This window comes from Sesamum indicum, linkage group LG11 (assembly GCF_026168435.1).
Source record: "Sesamum indicum cultivar Baizhima isolate 11 linkage group LG11, ASM2616843v1, whole genome shotgun sequence".
Taxonomy (NCBI): Eukaryota; Viridiplantae; Streptophyta; class Magnoliopsida; order Lamiales; family Pedaliaceae; genus Sesamum; species Sesamum indicum.
In genome coordinates this window covers 415,909-437,545 of record NC_142667.1, presented here as the reverse complement: position 1 = coordinate 437,545, position 21,637 = coordinate 415,909, and the positions used below count along the sequence as shown (strand labels likewise).

Genomic DNA, 21,637 nt, shown 5'->3' with positions numbered 1-21,637 from the left:
ATTTGCGTCTGAACAGCCATGCTGGATGCCCTAGTAGCAGTGGCAAGAACTTGAAAATTGTCAGATTTTCGCTTGAGAAGCCAGCATTAACCATGAAATAAATTTGCTACATAAAAGATTGTTATCATTTCTTTAAGTTAACATGCTCTGGCTGTTAAATTGGCAATGGGTTTAAGTAAGAGCTGGCAGTTGTCTGGAAAGAAGTCTCGTCCCTTCGGACATCTTTGTGAGAATTGAGGTTATTTACCGCTGAAATCTAGGACTGCATCACTTGTTAATCTGCTGTCTGGGATGCATGCTAGTGTATTCTACTATTCTTACAATGTCGGCCTGATCGAAGAGGAAGCTAATAGATTGACTTGAAACTGCACATACACTTTGCAAGAATGTTGGAGGATTGTCACTGACAATATCATTCAAAAGTTTCAGCTTTGATAAGTAAAAAAACCAAGAAAGAGATGCTGGGGGGTTGGCAGACAAGAAAGCACCTTTAACTACATAGATTGGGTATGCAAACTCCATCTGGGTTCTGCTGTTCTTTCCATATTCGCCCTGTTACACGGAGCTTGAGCTCTTTCCGATCACCTCCCGAAAAAAAAAGTGCCATGTTCCGCTGTATAATGAGGCCGTCATGGCTGTCACGCACCTTTCTGTGACTATCTCTGACGCTTCGAGGGGTGCCCTCCCATATAAGTTTCCTCCCATTTCCCCCAACCTCCAAACTGTAGCTATAGTTCCGAGCCTCCATCTCGTCCCCCATGAACCGAAGAAAAGCCATATAAACAGGGGCCATCCCAAGTTGGAAAGCTTCAAAATGAAGACAAAAATACTGACCAAAACAATGGAAAACCTGGACAAGGAAAGAATAGGTAAGTACTTACAGCATTTACATTTCACAAGGATTTTAGAAAACCACCTCATATTGCAATTGTTCTCACTTAGATGTTGTAAGAGATCAAGATGTTGAGACATTTTCACTAGCATCCTTCAGTTGTGATTTTTATGATAAGTACTTTGCAAAGGGTTACAAAGACAACAAGAACAATCATCTTTATTTTCAGAAGTGCAATACAAAATTAGATGCAATAAAATACAAGAATTGTTTTGGTGAACTACCAAATCCTGCTATTGAACTTATGAAGACCCAAAGACCGGCCTTATATTCTTTCACACACTTAGAATGCTGTATGTAATCATGTGAAAAGCAGGATTAATTTGACGTAAACATGTCACTAAAGAAAAATACTCACGGTTAGCATCCACGTGGCGTTCTCCACATCCCGAGGATTTGATTTAACATAGCGATGATTAAACGTGCATCCAGAATGCATGTCCACCTTGTGATCATCTCTCAGATGAGCAACTAGGTACGGGATATCCCCAACAACTGGGCATTCTGATCCAGCATACGGGCAATTGTAAGGCCTAAAATTGCAAACCGCCTCATGTTTCAACTTACTATAGTAAGGGAAGATCTCAGGACACCCAAGGGAGCAGTACTTGCAAGGAAGTTCGAGAGATTCAGCCACCTTTTCCAGCGCCAAGCATCTTATATCACCAAGCTCCTGCCTACATGTGGGGCATCTGTTGTGAACCCTTGCTTTACAGGTAGAACACAGGGTATGCCCATTGTGGCACTGCAGTAATCAAGTTAATCTTACAACAATTTTGTATGTATTTGGGATGACACAATACATGTATATAAGAACAAGAGAAGTTTCATCTGAAGGAAAGTGATGAAAATAACAAGCTGCATTATCTAATTCTTTTGCTCACGGAACGATCAATTGTCATGCTATATTCCATGACACAAGACCAACGGTTCATCATATTTATCTCTAGATAGAGTTAAAATACTTATAATTTCTTCTACACTAGTGATACCTACAGCCCCAATTAGTGTTATCCATTAACAATTGATCTATCCTGCTTTCCCAGAATTTAAACCATAGTTTTCTATAAATGCTTGACCTAAAAAGGTGATCAGAACAAGAGATACCCAAGACTTGTATATGCCCAAGTTTCCAGAACATTCTCCCTTCAAGAATCAATCAAGCAACAGCAGAATAGCTTTGAGTGGAATTAAACGAGCTGAAGAAAAAGAGAAAAGAATAGTATGGTCTACCCTACAAATCAGAGCATACAGCTGCCCATGAAAATTCCTTAAAACAGCACCTAAAATTATTTCAACCATGGATAGAAACAAAGATCCCATTTCTTAAGTTTAAACAAGTAAAATGTAGCAAATTACAGCATAATTAAACAACTCCCACATAAGAAACACACTACTGAAGAACTAACCAAAAAAGATTGAGCCCTGCAATAAAAATCCCCATCAAGATGGAATCTTGCAAACCAAAATCAGCTCAAAATTTAACCCCAAAATGAAAAATGGACAAAAAAAAAAAGAAAGAAAGAAAACAAGATGACAAACCTGATGGATGGGAGGGTACATAGAATTTGTACAAACAGGGCACTCAAGAAGCTCATGAACACTAGTGGCTGGATTAATCACCCCACCATTGAGATTGCTGTTGTTAATAGTATTGTGAGATGACTTTGGAGATGAAAACTCAGAAAAGGGATGAGGGTGGGAGATCTCATCTTCATCTATCCCATCAATGGATGATATGCACTCGATGCTAGATTCCATTCTCAGAAAAACTTCTCTTAGTCTTTTCCCTTCCTTTCTATGAGTTTCTATATCAATTACTGGGCATTTCTGGAGGTTTGAGGTTAGTACTGTGGGATATTTTCTTGGTATGCTGATGAATTTGAATGTGTCTGCAGAGAATTTTTCTGAAAGTGGGAGATGAACAGATAGATAAAGCAGGAAATGGGGTTCCCCACTTCCCAAATGAAGGTGCTTTTCTTGATTGATGCCTCTGAGAATCTGTAGGGGGTAGTTGGATTGGAAAATTTTTGAGGCACTGTTCTTGAGAAAAAGCAAAAAAGATTATTAACCTTCTCCCACTTTCAATTTGTTTCTAGCCATATAATAATTGTTCTTTTTCTTTCTTGTTTGCCTTTTTTGGTGGATTAAATTGTAATGAAACAAACACAGAGTCATACTCATCATGACACTGAAATTTGAGGGTCAATGACACAAAAATTTATATAAAGATATAAGTAGTAAATTTTCAGAGCCTTGAATGATGGGATTAGGATATGAAGATAAGAGATCTTTGTGAGTTTTATTGCAGATGTTCAGCCGCAATGCCCGTAATCTTTATTAATGATTGGTGGATAGGAAATAGGATGTTAGAAGATGAGATTTCTCTTAATTTTATCTTCATACAATATCCATATATCTATTAGTAGTTGTTTAATTATATATTCCTAGTGGATAATCTTTATTATATATTTTTCTCTTTTACGTAATTAATATTCCCAATTATGAGTAGATTCAGTGTGATCGTAAGGGAACGAGCATGAAAATCGCTCGTCCCCCTACGAATCAATGTAGGACAACTAAACAAATATGTTGTAATGGGACAATCTGAAACTTTGATGTTCTTGTTGGATAAATAAAACTAAAAATAGGGATCATGAATACATGAATAAGTATGACTGTAAATATTTCGAATGGAGTCGAACATATCATAATTCAAACGTATTTGAATTATTATCAAATTTGAAAAATTATATTTGAATTTCGTTTTATTTTTTAAGTATATTTTATTATTTTGTATCAATCGAATTGAACTTAAGTCGAAGTTGAAAGCTCACCAAATAAAAAAGTTTGAATTTATTAAATTTAACAAATCGAATTCAAACTATGGAGTATATTTCAAAACTATGGACAAGTATGTCCCAATATGTAATTTTGTTGCTTGCTTGCAAGAGAAAAAAGGTAAATAGAGCCTTCTTCATTTAAAAATTGGTATGAGAAAGAAGTTGTATTTTATAACAAAAAAGGGAAAAAAACAAATAGTTAGATTATGATAGAGTGTAACAAGGGCCGACAAAAAGCACGACTTTGGTGGGAAGCTACTTATCAAAAGTATAATGGCCACTATGATATTATGACACCAAACAAACAATTCGAAGCGTCTTTCAGTACTTTGATGGGCTTTTATAAAGAAATCGTATTCCTCCCGTCACGATTTCACAAAAATCCAACGGAGTGTATATTTATTGTATTCTGATTTCATGTGAATTGGTAATTTGATCAGATGGTTGTGGCTGTTTCGCAGCCCATAAAATTTGGATTTGGTGGGTTTAGATTGATAGGGTTCAGATAGAGGGCACGTGGGGGGTTCATTTTTTATTAAATTATTTGAAATTCATTAAAATCTTGACGTATTAATAATATTAGAATATGAATAAAAGAAAAATGATGAAAACAATTGAGTACATGGCATTAAATCAGAACTACACATGCCCATGGCAATATTGCTTGTGGGTTTGGGGTTGGAACTTTGGGCCACATTTCCGCTTGGTAGTTGGGCTTTTCATGACGTTGGAAAAGGGTTCCAAAGAAGTTGGATTTGGATTTGAGGCAATGGTCCATTAAATTATTAAAAGGGATAATTATATCGTCTTCTCTAAAATTTGATATAATTATATATATAATTTTTATAATTCAAAAAATTGCATTTAATAGTCCTGATGTTTATTTTCATCTAACAAATAGATCTCTCGTTTAACCAAAATTCAAGAAATTTGCTAATATTAGAAAAAAAAAATGAATGAAAAATACATATTTAACCCTTGACGCGTATCGAATTTTAGCTGCACCACTTGGGTAGAAGGATCTATAGAGAAATCTTAAATCAACGAGGGACTAATCCTGTAAAATAAAGTTTAGCACTTCGATGCTTATATCAGGAACAATTTACTAAGAAAATTAAAAGGAAAACTTGAATCAAAGTGAGAATAGTGTAGTTGAAAATAATATGGAAGCGATGAAAATAATGTGGAATGCCAAAACTCTGCTGAAAATAGCTTAGAAAATAAGAAATAATGAGAGTTTGAATGTGATAACTTATATTACCAAAATGACTACACAATGCCTCAATTTATAATCATTCGTACAACAAGATCTGGGGGTTAGTTGGAGTGAATCTGGTGTCGTTGGATAGCTTCATGTGTTAGTTACAAACAAACAAAGAATCATAGGATTTGAACTTATCTAGACGAAAATATAATCGTTTGATCAAGTATTGCCCAATCTGTCCGGGTATATAGGGATGCAGTTACTTGCTAACTAAATAGTCAATTCCAGCCGGGCCTCTTGGAGTTATGTTGAGATTTTTTATTATAACATGTCTTAACGTATCAACCACCTATGTGATGTGTATGATGACTTAGCTTGTTGTATTGGACTTACTTCTTGGGCCTGTTAGGCTAGGAGAAAGAAATAGTTTTATGGGCCTATATGCCTTACTTTGGGCCTAGCAGGGCTTAGCCTGCTGGGTTGTTTGGCAAGCACCCACCTCCTTATCTTTGGGCTTTGAGAAAAAGTATTTGAGGGGGTATCAACCCCAATTTATTTGTTGCTAACTTATTGCAGATCAAACTAATATTTTTTGGACCAAATTTTCTTATAAGAGTGAAGATAAAACTCTTCACATGCATTAGGGGGAAAGATATATAAGGTTAGTGATGGGTACCGAGGTCCAATAGCACCACAAAAGTCGAAGGATCTTTATGAAAATCCTTCGATAAAGGGGGAACTAACCTGCAAAACAGAGGTTAGTATTTTTGATGCTTAAGTCAATAACATTTTTACTGAAAAAATAAACAAAAAATTTGAATCTAAGTGAGAATGATGGTTAAAAATAGTGTAAAAGTGATGAGAATCATATATAATAAGCTCAAAGTAGGCTAAAAATAGAAAGAGAGTGTGAGTAATAGTAGAACTTATGAGATGAAAAGATTATTTTTTTTAAATGACTGCAGAAAAGGTTATTTTATGGGCGAACGTGGAGCCTGCTTCGAAGGGTGGTTGTAGAGTGTTGTACGTCTGTTGGAAATCTACATGAGTTGTCTATCGTTTTAAAAAATAATTTGGGATTTGGATTGAAATTAACAGAGATATGACTGTTTTATCAAGTTTTGCCAAATCTGCCTATGTTTTCCGAAATCTGTTACTTGCTAATTAAAAATGGGATATAGCTGAATCTTTAGGAGTTTGTTGCAGATCTTTTATTATGATATGTCCCTATGTATCGGCAACCTGTGTGACATGGAGTCCTTGTTGTATGCTAACTAGGTTTGAAATGGGTTTCTTTTCAGGCCTGCTAGGTTAGTAAGGATATTGTGGTTTTATGGGCTAGAAGACCCTGTTGATGGGCCGATCGGGCTCTACTTGCTGGGCTGTTTGGATGGAAGCCCACCTCCTTGCTTTTGGGCTCTTAAGGTGAATTCTTGGGGGGCATCATCACTCTACCCCCGCTCCAAGAGTGCGAGACTTATTATCGGATTGCTGAAGTAGGAACAGATAGTCCTACAAAAAGATGAAGGTTTTTCTATTCATACTTATTAAGCAAGGAAAATCTTTCTAGGATGTTTGAGCCTCACCTTGCCTTGGCTTGCTTATGAGGAAGATGCCATGCAAATTTAGGGGGATTTGTGCATGGTACAAAGGATAAGTGATAATCATATCAAATAAAGAGATGGGACAGACCTGGTGGCGCAATGTAAAACCTGCTTATGGAGCAGTTCGAGGCACGATTTGTTGTGGGTCCAATATTTAGTGGGTCAGGTTGGAGCAAGTTCACAGACAGGAGCTCATCAGGGAAGACACAAACCAAATCTCATCAGCAGGGCTAGGGTCCATCAGCAAGAGCAGGGGTAGGAACCTATCAGCAGGGCCATAGGTCGGAGCAGGGCCGGAGGTCATCAGTAGGAGCATAGGCTGGAGCCTGTCAATAGGAGCAAAAGTTGGACCCTCTCAGCAAGGCTGGAGCCCATCAATTGGAGCACAGTAAGAGTCCGTCGGCAGTAACAAACTCACAGGCAGTAGCTGTTAGTAACTAAAAAAATCATCTTCAGGTTATAATAATAGTAATTAAATAAAATTTTCGGAGAAAATAACTATGCAATCCATTATAAAAGAAATACGAAATCATCCATCATAAGCTAGTCCTAAAACATAGTGTAACTGTGCTATTGTATCATGGAATTATGAAGAATCTTACTTAGTGGGGTGCTAGTTTTCCTAATCAATCAATAAGAATTCTTTTCAGTGCCCTGCTCAAATAACTTTTCTATTTCATTCTGCAACTGAAAAGCAATCATCGGTGTCATGACCGTACTCATTATGAAATTAGTAGAACTTATCATACTTGTGCTTGGTAGGTCTATCGCGAGCCTTTTTAGGCCACGTTAGTGGATCTTTCTTTTCAATGACTTTCAACACATGTGTTGAATTTGCATTTAGGGGGTGTGGTGCTCTTGATTGGGAAAAAAATGTTGGACCCCTTCATTCACCCCGGATCTAGGTCTCTTAAGCACATTACCATCATGTCTTATATCTTTCTTTTATTCGTAGTTCCATTGGCATTTCATTTGTGTTTCCTCTAGTTCCCATGCTTTCCAGCTTCGGCTAACAAGTTATCGAAGCTGGTAGCTTGTATTTTAGCTAATGACTTAAAGAAGGCTTTAACTCTCAGTCCCTGTGCGAAACCGCTAATCAATACCTCCTGGTGGGCAATGAGGACCTCAAGGACGGCGTTGTTGAACTACTGTATATATGCCCTTAGATTTTATTTTTCCTCTTGTTTCATTGCGAATAGGCTTATAGATATTTCATTTGATTTTTGTTGCTCTCAAACTAATGCACAAAAAGTGAAGTAAATTCTACAAAGAAGTGTATCGAACCAGGTGGTAGCTAGTCGAACCACTTTGCAAATTTAGTTAGTGTAGTAAGAAAGACTAACATTTACACCATCAGAGTACTTGTGTGGTGCCACAACATTTTCAAATTTACAGATGTGTTCAATAGGATCCGTTGCATTGTTATAAAATGGTAGATTTGTTGGTGTTCTGAAATGAGTAGGGAGTTCTTAAGCCATAACCCCTTCGTTGACCTTGCTTCAGTGGAGGAATTTCCTCCTTTACCTGTTGATGAAGTTCCATTTTCTCTTGTTGGAAGGTACACCAAGCCTCGAGGGATACCTTGCTCGTCCTTCCCTTGCTGGTGGGATCGATAGTGTGAGGCCCCCCGTGCTGGAGCAGAGCAGGGTTGTTCCGTTATTTCCTCCTTGGGCATCAAATACATCATGTTGCGGCGTATGCCTATTTCATTTTCGACATTAGGAGCAGGAGATCCTTGGAGGGCTGAGCTAGTTGTAGGGAAAATGAGCTTGCTGAGCTGCTCACATGAGAGCGAGTTTACAACAACAGGTAAAGGCGTATGACCTGCTTTTGTGCTTGCAGCTAGAGCAGGAAGGTTAGGAGGGTTTACTTGATGGTCACCCCACAATAAACTGTCGGAGCTACTCATAGAAGAACGGGTTGGCAGTAGTAGGTAGGGCTGCCAGGTTGAAAGCTGGAGCGAAAGTGTTGAGTCCCCCTAGTGGTTGGTCCTGAGGTGGAACAGTAGAACCTGTTGTAGTAGGGAGAGAAGTGTTTCCCTCAAAAGATCCATTGTTACCTCCATTATCTGAACTTGACATTTCTCATATCTTAAGCTCAAGTATTTCCACAGATTGTATCGATGATGCATACCCTGGTAAAACAGGACCACAAAAAGTCGAAGGATCTTCACAAAAATCCTTCGATGAAAGGAGATTAATCCGTAAAACAGAGGTTAACACTTTAATGCTTAAGCCAGTAATGCTCTTACTAAAAACATAAATGAAAAACTTGAACAAAATTGAGAATTATAGTTTAAAATGGTTTAAAAATGATGAGATTCGTGTATAATAAGCTCAAAGTAGCTTAAAAATAGAGAGAGAGTGAGTAGTAGTAGAACCTGTGAGATGATTTTTTTTTTTTTTTTTTAAATGGGGGTCATTTTATAGATGATCGTGGAGCCAGATTCGAAGGGTGGTTGTAGACTGTCGTACGCCGTTGAAAAGCTACATGAGTTAGCTATCTTCTCGAAAAATCCATTCATAATTTAGATTAATATTGATAGAGATATGACTATTTTACCAAGTCTTGCTACGTCTATCTATGTCTTTGAAAATTTGTTACTTGGTGATTAAAAATGGGATTACAACCACATCTTTAGGAGTTTGTTGGAGATCTTTTACTATGACGTGTCCCTATGTATCAACAACCTGCTGACATGAAATCCTTGTTGTATGCTGTCTGGGCTAGTTGAAATAAGCTTTTTCTCTATTAGGCTAATAAAGATATTGTGATTTTATTGGTTAAAAGGTCCTGCTCATGGGCCGATCGAGCTCTACCTACTAGGTTGTTTGGATGGAGGCCAACCTCCTTGCTCTTGGGCTCTTAGGGTGAATGCTTGAAGGGGCATCAGATAATTTGATTAGAAAAAAATTATTTGACCTGCAATAAGTCAATCAAGTTTAAATATGAATTTTCATTTAATCGTTTTAGTAATATTAGCAAATGTAAGAAGTACTAAACATAATAATTCCAACTAAAAAAGAATTTACATATAATTATATCATATCTTATCACATGACATGCAATTATCCTAATTTATTAAAATTATTACAGTAGAAGTTATAATGAAAGTCAAACAAACGAGTTTAATAATTGGGACAAGATATATTTGAGATGTAGTAATAAGTGTAAAATAATAGGTGGGTAGATCCGAAGTTGATGGGGATGTTAGTGAGATGCAGAATAGTAGTAGTGTGTTTTGTAAGTAAAAAATTGATGTATATTAAGGAGGGGATGATGGGCTTCGGAATGTCTTTCACACCTGTAATCAATGCACCATTTTTGCATTAAAGTGTTGAACACATAATTAAAAATAGTGTCAAAAGGAGAGCAATGTGTCATGTCATGTGGATCCAATTCCACATGCCTAATTTTTTTATTTATTTGAATTAATTATGTGTAAAATTATACCCACATCCCTTTTAAAAATTTATTATTTATAATTGATTTTATTTTATTATAATTTGAATGAAAAATAATAATTATAACAAAAAATTACATAATTTTTTAATTTTATCCCCATTTTATATATCAGATTTGGGTTTAGGATTCATAACATTTTTATTATAAATTATATTATTTATTTAATTCCAAACAAAAAAAAAGAATTTACAGTGAACGTGTAAAGTAAGAAGGATGAAGATGAGGAAATGAGTGGCGGAGATTGCGGTGGAGGGGAGGGGAAGCACATTGATTCTTCACATGGGAATGGGGGTGTAGAAAATTAGTGAAATCTTCTGCCCAACATTTTTGTCTTTTTCTTTGCTTTGGGTTTGGGCCCCACACTTGTCTACCTCTTTCCTCTCCTCTTACTTGTCTTCTTCTTTCTCTCCTCCCACCTTCTTCAATCTTGGTACATATCCAAGTAAGAATTAAATTAATTATAAAATAAGTGTATATATTATATTTATTATGTAATTATTTTTTTAAAATTATAAATCAATCACATTATAGGTATAGTATTTTTGTTATATGATTAGTTCAAATTTGATATATGAATATTATATATCAAAATTATGTAATTATAAATTTAAATATTTTTTAATTACAATCAATGTTAAAAATTTATTAATTAAAAAAATTACAACCAATTGTTATAAATATTATTTATGGTGTGTGACCTCGTACTAACATATTTGAAGGATCTTGGTGTTGCTGGTTTTCTTGCCTTTAACGCATTTATGGCCAGTCCATCTCGTTACGAATATGACCAAAGCGCGTAGAAGCATGAATTATAGTGTCATGAACCAATTCAAAGTTTGGGACATCCCAATAATCTTTCACCATCAAAGGTTCGAAGGAATAAGAATATGTTCATATGTAAGCTATGAAATCATAATAATCTTTAATAATTGATGACACGCTAATGCATATATGCAGCACATAACTTTTGAGTGTAAGAGCAAGGGATTCCAAATTGATTCCATTTGCGACATGAACATTCTCGAGTGGTAATTTTGACAACATGTGTATTTAATCCTTGTCATAGTGGCACTTTGTAACTATAGAGGCGAATTGTTCAATTGATGGTATTTCATGACCGCATACTCAACACTTTTTTCATACCAACATTTGAACAACTTGTAGGTATAGTCCGTCCAGAGTTCGTTGATCTTTAACATTACACTACTCCGTGCCATCCTCCCACATAGCACAGGTCAAAATTACTCCCGACACACCATTTGAAATTATATTTCAATATGCATGTGCAGTTGCGTTGCTCCAATAGGTGGGGTGATGTGTCTTGATTCTGAAAATCGAATGTCGTTACTATATCTTACAAAATTAGAGGATGTAGAAGAAGCCAGGAACTACAGTTGGGGCAGTGCTATCTTTGCATTCTTATACCGTGAATTATGTAATGTCAACACTAAAGACAAAAGTTGTAATTGGTAGCGCATTGCAGTTGTTACAGGTAACATTAAATTATTATTATATTATAGACAAATATTTTTAAAAAAATATTAAAATAATAGCACAAGTTTATATCGTTTTTAGCAGATTTGGGCTTGGTCACGTATCATTTTGCTTTGCCCCGATCTTGGTACGAAACGTCTATATATGGGTCAAGTCCAAATAAACAATAATCGTTTGCTCTCAGTAGTACCATATGGTACAATGTGGAACTGTAGCACCCCCTACTCACTACATTTACTTATCACTATTTCATCCTTCCTTAATTAGAACTCATTCTAAAAGTAATTCATTTTCAACCCTTAAAATAAATTCTATTTTATCAATATAATATATAAATACCATAAAAGATAATAGATATAGCCAAAAGTTTATATTTATCCTCACTAGATGTCCTCATGTATATAACCTCAAAAGAAAATAATACAAAATTTTAAATACAAACCTGACAAAAGACTAGAATAGTTAACAAGCAAACAACCAAAAATCCCGGCTTCAGATGTCACGGCTGACCCACCTAATAAGAACAACGACACGACTCAAAGTCCGATGTGGCTAGTCAGTGTGACCTATCTTCTAAAAAGTACGTGGTAAGGAATGAACTACCTACTTAGTAAGTATAGCTAACCAGTCTATATATGTACACATAAGGCGCGTGTCACGTGCAATACAATCACATCAACTAACAAATATTCGTCATATAGCAACAACAAATGTAAGGAACAATGCATACCCACGACTGTAAATCAATCCACGACTTAATATTTGAGTTATCGTTTATTAGCTAAGGGCCCTACTTACTCTAATTGGAGTACATCAGTCAATGGTTTGCTAGCCATCATCATCGCAATCAACGTCATATCATATACAACACAGGATACCCGTTATATGTGATATCACAACAAATATGAAATCCCCACAGCATTCTAGTGTGTGGCTAACAACACAGGATACTCCTTGCTACCAGGAATACCCCGGTACCCTACGTGCTATGGTACCTAGCTTAATTCATTTATTTTTCATATCACATCATCAACCATATCACCATCAGTCACATATCCATAAACCAGTGACTATGTCCCCAACCAGGTAAGCACCGTCTTTTATTTCAATTTAGAGCAGCAATATCACTAACTTCATTATTTTATTCTCTATAATAATTATTTTCTCAGTAATAACTTCCCAATTCGATTTCATGCAACAATCAATTATACGATCACATAATCATACCTCTCACGTCCATACATTACCATTATACATAATACATAGTAACAATTTCACGGATTTTAAGGTAATCCAACAAATAGTCCACGGCTAAATATATAAACAATCAATATACAAAATCCACGTATATAAATATAAATCCAAGTTCACGATCAAATCTAAGAAACCAATATATATTACATATACAATACTACACACACACACACACACACACATATATATATATATATAAATCCAATTAGCTATAATTACCTCAAATCCCAAACTGCTTCAATTAACACAAAGGACTACTCAATCCTCTATTTTGTCGTCACGTCCTATAGTAGAGTATTATACGTACAATCAATAAACTCTAAATAAAAAATTATACAATGTTCGTACATTTTCTACCAATATTTTAATATTTCATTTATATTAAAGTCCAAACTCTTGTTCCATTTTCTTTTAAATAACTAAACTTTCTAAGCTTTCCAAGTATATATTTAATTTATCAATTATTCATAAGATTCATTTAATCAAACCACTTACATATTTATTACTATCGTTTTTAAAAGCATCTCTAAATTATATTACCATAAAAAATCTCATTCCCTTTTTAATAACATAATATTTCTTAAATATAATTTTCAAAATATTTCTATGAATTTTCTATCAATATATCGTTACTATATAATTTAATTAAACAACAATACATAAAATTACGTATTTGGTAATTATTCTGATAGAATTGTGTAAATTAACTATAATAATTAAATCTAACAAATCTAATTATTTAATTAACCAACTATATCATTTTTATATTAAATGTGATATTTAATACGACACTAATTTAAATAGCTAAACTTGTAAAATATTTTAATGAAATGTACTATCGCTCAATATAAACAACATCTAATAAACATACTAATTAAATAATATAATTATCATAAGTTAATAAAAAATTAAAATCAAATTTCCGTACTTGTTCAGCCACACCTCAATTGCGTGAAATGTGTGTAATTTATGTTTTGTGTGTGTGTGTGTGTGTTGTGTGTGTGTGATTAAGAAAAAGAAAGAAAGAGGCGGTGGGTGAGGTGATGGCCCACCGCACTCTTTTCTCTCTGTAGTTTTTTTTATATATATTTAACATTATTGATAATTATCATTACGTCTTTCTTATTTTTTTATTTAATACAATTTATTTTCAAATATTATAATAAACTTCAATTTAGTCTATTCAAATTTTATTATATTTTATTTTTAATTTTTAATTCATTTATTAATTAAATTTTATAAAGATTTACCAATTAATCCCACAATAATACATTATAATCTTTGGGGCGTTGTAGGAACTGTGAGCCCAACTTCACCCGGACAGTACAAACAACTATCTGGATCATAAGAGATATATTGGTGAGATGCAGGCTGATCATGTATTAAAATATGTACATCTATACAAATATTAAATGCACATCAATTTATATTGTTTCATTGATTACATTTTATCTGACAACCGTATGACGTAAATTCAAACTGAATTATGACTTACGCAACTGATTTTGACCCCAACTGAGAACATCAACATGTCATTTGATATTTTATGCAATAGTGAAAATGCATAATCCCGAACAGGTCCTTGGCCAATGCGAGATGAAGCAAAATATTCCAGAATTGTCAGATACTCGGGACATGAGTCTGCATCAGATCTCCCGTAAAAATTGTACATGCACATAGCGAAACCTGCAACACAAACAATACGTTACTAGATGGCACATATAACATAACAAAATTGTGAAAAGACCAGCCATTTCCAACAGAAGAGATACAAAATGTAGATATTGGAAATGGTACAACAGCATAACACATCATTTCGTATCGTTATCTACTGATAGACGTGTGGTCAACAGTTATCAACCTTGCGATGCACCCACGTTGAAAATAGTGGTGTTATATAATAAAACATACTATATTTTTAAACACATTTATTTTTATGTTAAAATTCATTATTTTCTACATTATTCAGTTTGAACAATAGATGCCTTTCAATTACTTTGTCAACTTAAACCACTGGATATGGAAGGATACAACCAATTGGTAGATCGACTCGAGAACGCTACAACATCTCTGAGAATTCATCAATTAGCCACAACAAAATACAACAACATTCGAGAATGCCCCCACCACGTCCCACAGGCAAATGAGAAGTTGTAGCCGAATGTCTATTTGTTCAGTTGAACATGGTAATTTTAGGTTAGATATAATTAGTCCTTTTACAGTGTATACACCTCAAGATTACTTCAACCACCACAAGATGAATGTGTTCAATCAGCTCCATATGTGTCAAGCTATACTTAACCTTATTCTTCACATTTTGATCTTGACCTTGACATTAATCAACCATATGTACTAGAATATAATATTTCACTAATTTTATTTTCATCATTTAATGCATATCGTGATTATGTGGAGTCTAATTTTACAACATAATCAAGTCAGTTGCTCATTAATATCAATGATGATGATAATGATGAACAAAATGAACCAATACAATATGTGGGTGAGAAAATAAGAAGACCATAGCGTCAAAGCCACTGATGCAATTTTGGGACGAGAGGACATTTCTCAAATTATGAACATTGTCCACGATTTGTAATAAAAATTTTAAAAAATAAATTTTTTTGGGTTATATAAAAGTAACTAAGCCATCATATATATGTTATTTCAATATCAATATAAATACATGTATGAGAAATTTCTATTTGCTTTTTTCATAAAGAAATAAAATATTTGTTTTACTTGTGAAAATCACAGTAGCGAAGGATATGTCGTTTTGTATATGAATTCTCTGATGAACAAATCCATGCACCGCCTGACCTATAATTATTTCATATCCCATCATCCACGATAATATCTGTTTGTGTTCAATTCAAATCCTTTTTATTTTATTCAGACACAAAGCTCATGAGTTTGGGTACCAACGTCGTCGCTTTTGTGCTTTCCATTACCCATTACAATAATACTGCTCTCACTTCATAATTCAACCCACAGAAATTACTACTCCCTATTAATTTCATCTTTCATCCTAACTTCTATGTCGGGTTTTTCAATGAAAGCAAAAGTTTACAGCAGCATCTACTCAAACAAAGGAATAAACAAAAGACACGATGATGATTCAGAGGCAAAGGCAAAGGCAAAGCACTTCTTATTCCCTTTGCTTAAGCTTTTACCTTACGCACAGCCCCTTGCTGCGAACCCCACCCTGTTACTTGCCATGTCGAACACCACCCGGAAACCTTGCTGCTGTATGTTGCCGATGATCGACAGCCCGCTCATTGTACCCGCAAATGCAAAGCAAAACTTCCCTTCACTGTCCACTGGAATCAAGTAATTTGACGCCGGTAGCGAGACGTCCGCCCCTCCGAAATGCAGCACCACCGTCGGCACCTTCACCTCCGTCTTCCCCGACAGATCGAAGCATGTGTCGAAAAGAGAGAAATCTGGGGCCCGCTTCAAGTTCGAAGCCCCCGCCCGGAAAGCATCCCTCAACGCCACGTAAGCGGGTCGGGTCAGACGTGTGACGGACGTCCCTGAATCCACTATTACACCACCGCTGCCCATCTGGTCCATCTTGAAAAGCGACGGCGTAATGCCCGGGACCCGGACTCCGCCCACTGAAATGCCGTTTAATCCGACGTAGTAAAACGTGTCCAGCTTCGGATTCGTCAACAATGGGGTAAAAACCGCATTTCTCGAAACGGCTGATTCGCCGAACACCATGGAAGATGGCTTAGAGGAAGCCGACCGATCCACCAAACAGTAGGAAAACTTTCCCCCAAATCGACTGCCGGCTTGAGTAGGAAAGGACAATTTCCCGCGGCCGAGGCCTAATAAACCGGCGGCCCCGACGAACAAACCCTCATTATCATGTCCGCAGCCGAGGGCAACGTTACTCACTTTCGTCCTCCTAAACGTCAACGTCTCGGTTGAAAACTCTCCCACAGTAAACGAACCATCCCCGTAAGAGACCTGGTAAAGGCATTTCTGTCGGTTGTTGCATCCTGGCGAATCCAGACGGCGGCAGAGTGGGGATCCACAGGAAACACCTAGAAAAGACGTGGATGCTTTCGGGTCGAAAACCGGGTCGGTCTGGGAGTAGCATTTTCTGCAGGGTGAGCACTGGACCCAAACGACATCGCTTCCGGTGTCGAGCACCATGTAAACATACTTAGGCGGAGTGCCTATCCCGATGCGCGTGAAGTACTCGCCACTTCCCTGGGCAAGCCCGGAAATGACGGAGCTGCTGAAATCACCCGCAGCTCGAGGCTGGCCGGAGACGTTAGTTTGACTAACGGCGGAGATTGTGGAGAGGGCTTTGACCCTAATAGCGTCACGTCGGAGACGGAGTTTGAAGAGGGATTGAGGGGTGGAGTTGAAATCAGGAGAAAGATTGTCGACATGGTGCAAGTCGAGGGAGAGAGTGGTGTGAGAATGGGGTTGAACTTGGGTTTCAGAATCTTGCTGGGTGGGCCAAGAGAGGGATTGGGGGTTGGGGAGGGAGGTGAGAAGGAAGGTTTGATATTGGAGAGGAGCGGAGGAGGAAATGGTGAGGAAAAGGGAGAGGAGAAAGGGAAAGGAGAGGGAGATGGGCGTAGCGTCCATTTTAGAGAAGGAATGGAAATGGAGAAGCGAGTGAGTTTGCTTTGGGAGTATAAATAATGCGATGGAGGAGAGTAGTGTAGTATAGTCAGTAGTGTTGTGTTTGCCCCATTTATTTTTACGGTTGGACATTATTATTATACATTATAAAAACTTTGAATTTCTTCTCAATTCGTAAATTATTTAATTTAGATAAATATAGTATAATTAATTTAAATTCTATTTAAAAATTCAGTATAAATTACTGTATCATTTGAAATAAATAAACAAATTACAGTTCAAATAATATAATATATGATTCATCGTATCACCTAAATAATTTATATGGCAAAATAAACCAAAGAAGCGTTGAGTATGGAAATATTTTAGTGTTTCATAATTGATAGGGGGTGATGGAAGTCAAGTGGTTGATTTTTGTGGTGATATTTTGTTTTATTCATTGTGGGTGTGGGTAGATAAACTTGACCTTGTCATATATATATATATATATATATATATATTCTTTTCATAAAAAAGTATCTAAAAGATCATAAAATATTAAATTTGATTTTAAAAATAAATCCTTAAATATTAGGGGTGACAATTTTGTAATTAAGTAGTGTTAAAGATTACCCCGTTAAATTTTTTTGTTAAAATTACTATCAACCATTATTAAAACGTTCTGATTAGATTGGAATGAACTTCTAAGCGTTAGGAAAAAGGGAGAGGTAATAGATAACAATGTGATAATTGGTGTAGAGGTATGAATGTGAGAGGTATGGGTACTAGAAATTCCGGTAAATTATAACGAAGGTGTGGACTGAAGGTGTCTCTATTGAAAGATTGGAGATGTGACTGTTGGAGGATTGAAAGTGTCCGTGTTGAGGGGTGCTAAAATGAGAAATTAAAGTAAAAATAAGGACTTCGTGAGTAAAATATGACAAAAGCACGAATTGAGAGTTGCAGCGAAATAGCAAGACAGTTTTCAACTTTTGAAGGTGTGTCTGTTAGGGGTGTTGCCTGTATTTATAGAGAAGGAGTCCCTCTTCGCAGGGACTCTGTATGTGAGTTGCACTCACGATCCTATCTCTTTGAATTGAGTGACACGTCTTTGGTTGGAGGAGGACTCCTTTTACATGAGAACTCCTACTCTACAAAGAGTCCTTTTAGGTCAAGGAGTCTAGCTTCTTGGGGGTGCCTTCCTTCCTTCAGGTCTCACGAGGCGCCTTCCATAATGCGAGGAATGGGGCACCGTGTGGCTAGCAGTCTGTAACAAACGACTACTTCCGCCAATAGCAACACAACAGAGTCCCACCGACAGTCGCACAATGGGCTGACAGGAATAGCAACATAGTTTGGGACAACAACAACAGTAAGCAAGGTGTAGTAGGAAAGTAGTAAATTGGATGCGGAATTTAGAATGTGGATTTCATTGAATTGCAAATTGCATATACACTGTACAAACGATGCTAGGCAAGGGGATTGCCTTGAGCGGGACACTAGCACGCAACACCACACCAAGCTTCGAGGACTTATTCCCCACTATAATAGTCTTAAAAAGATTTTTTTTATTGACAGTAATAGATACAAAAAAGGTTGAACATCTCATTTCAGGAGGCATAACGTCCCCCTGAGCAAACAAAAGTATTTACAAGCGTACATGTACAAGACAAAAGACCTACACCTAAAATTCTAAGACTAAGTAAGTCCAACTTCTGTCGGCGAAGGTTGTTGATCGGACGGGTTGAGTAGTTGCATGGCCAAATATGCGTCAAAGGTGTCGAGTTCGCAGGTGGCCCTTGACATTCTCCACCACCTGAGATGGCGACATCCTCGGCGCATGGGAAGCATGGTAAACTTCAGCAAGAGGTAGGAACACCTTAAGGTTCGTCACCCGCTCCCAAGTATTTTCCTCACTGCTGCATCCCTTCCATTTCACCAAGTACTCCATGTGATTGCGCTTTGCAGTACTCGTAACTCGGTAATTGAGGATCGCTTCAGCCACCTTCTCTTTCGTCTTCGTCAATTCAATTTGCGGGCAGCTGGGCTGATTATGGGAGTCGTCCTCCTTGTCTGCTGAGTATTTCTTTAATTGGCTTACATGGAACATGTTATGAATTTTCCACCAGAAAGGCAACTCTACCTTGTAGGCCACCGTTCTAATATACTTGATGATAGGTAAAAGGTCGATATACTTTTATATCAACTGAGGATCTCTCCCCTTGATGACTTCGATAATCTCAGGTCTAGGACCTTCACCACCACAAGGTCTCCCATATTGAACTCGATGAAACGGCTGTTTTGATATGCATACTTCTTTATCCACTTCTGAGCTTTCTCCAGGCAAGTTTTGGCAATGTCAACGTTCTGCTTCCATTACTGAGAGAAACTTCGAGCGAGAGTAGATCTCACACCTAGTGGGGAGTCGGGGGTGTGAGGAAGGAGTGGCCGTTATCCAGTGACAATTTCAAAAGCGCTCTTGTTGGTGGAAGAGCTCTTTTAGGTATTAAAACACAACTGAGCGACATCCAAGAGCTTGACCCAATCCTTCATAGTACCTTGCACGAAGTGCCGAAGGTATTCCTCCAATATGGGATTGAAGCATTCAGTCTAGCAGTCAGATTGTGGGTGATAGCTCGAGCTCATAGAGAGTTTGGATTTGAGGAGTTTGAACAGCTCGGTCCAGAAGACGCCAGTGAAATGGGAATCCCGGTTACTAACGATGTCCTCGATAGACCCCAATATTTAACAATATGCTTGAATAAGAGATGAGTCGTCCCTTCCGTCGTAACATGTTTTGGGGCTGTGATAAAAGTGGCACATTTTTATAATCGATCTGCCACAACGATGATGGAGCCTAAGTCTCCCATCGTAGGCAATCCCGAAATGTAGTCCATGAGCATCTCCCAGGGTCTCTTTGGGATGGGAAGTGGTTGCAACAAACCAGCCTTTTTCTGATGGTCTTCCTTATCCTGCTGGCAAATCAAGCAGGTGTGGACATATGCCTCTACATCATTCAACATCTGTGGCCAATAGTAAGCCCTCTGCACCGACGCATAGGTGCGCTCTTGGGCACATATAAGCGATTTTTCTTGGTCATCAACAGTGCATCTTCAAGCCAAAATTGTCAAGCTTTACCTTGCTCGACGAGGTGGACCAAGCCCTGCACTATTGATCTTTTGGTATTAACTTGAGCGCCTGATCCCTTATGGAGGTGGCAACTACGGTAGAGGAGAGCGCTGCTACCACCCCAAAGGTCGCCAAATCCGCCCTATGGCTCAAAGCTTCTGCCGCATGGTTGTTGGAGCCGGCTCGATACTCCAGCACGAATTGAAACTCGGACAGCAATTCCTGCCAGCATGCCTGCCTACTGGTCAACTTCGGCTGCATCATGAAATGGCTTACTGCAGTGTTCTCCATCTTGACCATGAACGCAGAGCCCAATTAATAATACTGCCATAGCCTAAAGCAATGAACTACGACTAGCAATTCCGTCGTGCACTGTATAGCTGCTCGACATCTTTAAGCTTCCTGCTCTCAAAGGCTATTGGGTGACCGTCTTGCATTATGACCCCTCCTAACGCGAAGTTTGAAGCATCAGTCTCCACCACGAACTGTTTCGACATATCTGGTAAGGCCAACACAGGATCTGTCACCATTGCTCTCTTCAAGTTGTCGAAGGCAACTTGGCATTGGGGTGTCCAATTCCAAGTCTCCGTCTTTTTCAATAAGTCCATCAGGAGCCATGCTATCTCGAAGTAGCCTTTCACAAAACGCCGATAATAATTCGCCAAACCAAAAAATGAGCGTAAGTCATGAACATCACTCGGCAGCTGCCACTCCTCAATAGCGTGAACTTTCTTGGGTCCATTTGAATACGTCCTCTGTCCATAATGTATCCTAAGAAACTGATAACTCATGAGCAAACAAGCATTTCGACACCTTCGCATATAGCTCGTGCTTGCAGAGTCTCGTCAGAATTTGCTGTAGATGTTCTACTACTCGACCAACGTTTCGCTATAAATGAAAATATCGTCTGAGTACACCACCACAAATTCGTCAAGAAAACCATGGAGTACCTGGTTTATTAGAGTGCTGAAGGTTGCGGGAGCGTTCGTCAGGTCCAAAGGCATGAACAGAAACTTGAAAGCTCCATACCTTGTGACCACTATCGTCTTCGCCTCATTGCCCTCCTTGTATCTGACCTGCCAGTAGCCCGAACTCAAGTCTATCTTCGTAAAGTATTTCACCTGACTTAGACGGTCGAAGCAGTCCGCCACCAGTGGTATGGGGTACTTGT

At 37.5% G+C, this 21,637-nt stretch overlaps 2 protein-coding genes across 3 annotated transcripts; both read right to left on the bottom strand.

The window, feature by feature from the left end:
• Positions 1-331: 331 nt before the first annotated feature.
• On the bottom strand, positions 332-2,996 carry LOC105173078 (E3 ubiquitin-protein ligase SINAT5). 2 transcript variants are annotated; one of them, XM_020697711.2, is made up of 4 exons: positions 2,435-2,996; positions 1,251-1,637; positions 489-850; positions 332-403 (listed from the first exon to the last, which is right to left on the bottom strand). In XM_020697711.2, exons 1-3 carry the CDS (start codon positions 2,651-2,653, stop codon positions 491-493), a joined length of 966 nt encoding a protein of 321 aa, XP_020553370.1. In that variant the 5' UTR covers positions 2,654-2,996; the 3' UTR covers positions 332-403; positions 489-490. The 2 variants fall into 2 exon arrangements, with proteins under 2 accessions (XP_020553370.1, XP_011093030.1); XM_011094728.3 differs by having other exon boundaries at positions 332-850; positions 2,435-2,994.
• A 12,672-nt stretch (positions 2,997-15,668) lies between these two features.
• On the bottom strand, positions 15,669-17,412 carry LOC105173077 (aspartyl protease family protein 2). The gene has a single exon (XM_011094726.3). The coding sequence runs from the start codon at positions 17,359-17,361 to the stop codon at positions 15,931-15,933; it is 1,431 nt and encodes a 476-aa protein (XP_011093028.1). The 5' UTR covers positions 17,362-17,412; the 3' UTR covers positions 15,669-15,930.
• Between the last annotated feature and the right edge of the window lie 4,225 nt (positions 17,413-21,637).

Coding starts and splice junctions, on each gene's coding strand:
- LOC105173078 (XM_020697711.2), bottom strand. CDS start 2,653: ATGGAATCTAGCATCGAGTGCATATCATCCATTGATGGGATAGATGAA. Junction 1,638..2,434: donor TGTACCCTCCCATCCATCAG/GTTTGTCATCTT, acceptor TGATTACTGCAG/TGCCACAATGGGCATACCCT. Junction 851..1,250: donor ACGCCACGTGGATGCTAACC/GTGAGTATTTTT, acceptor TTCCTTGTCCAG/GTTTTCCATTGTTTTGGTCA.
- LOC105173077 (XM_011094726.3), bottom strand. CDS start 17,361: ATGGACGCTACGCCCATCTCCCTCTCCTTTCCCTTTCTCCTCTCCCTT.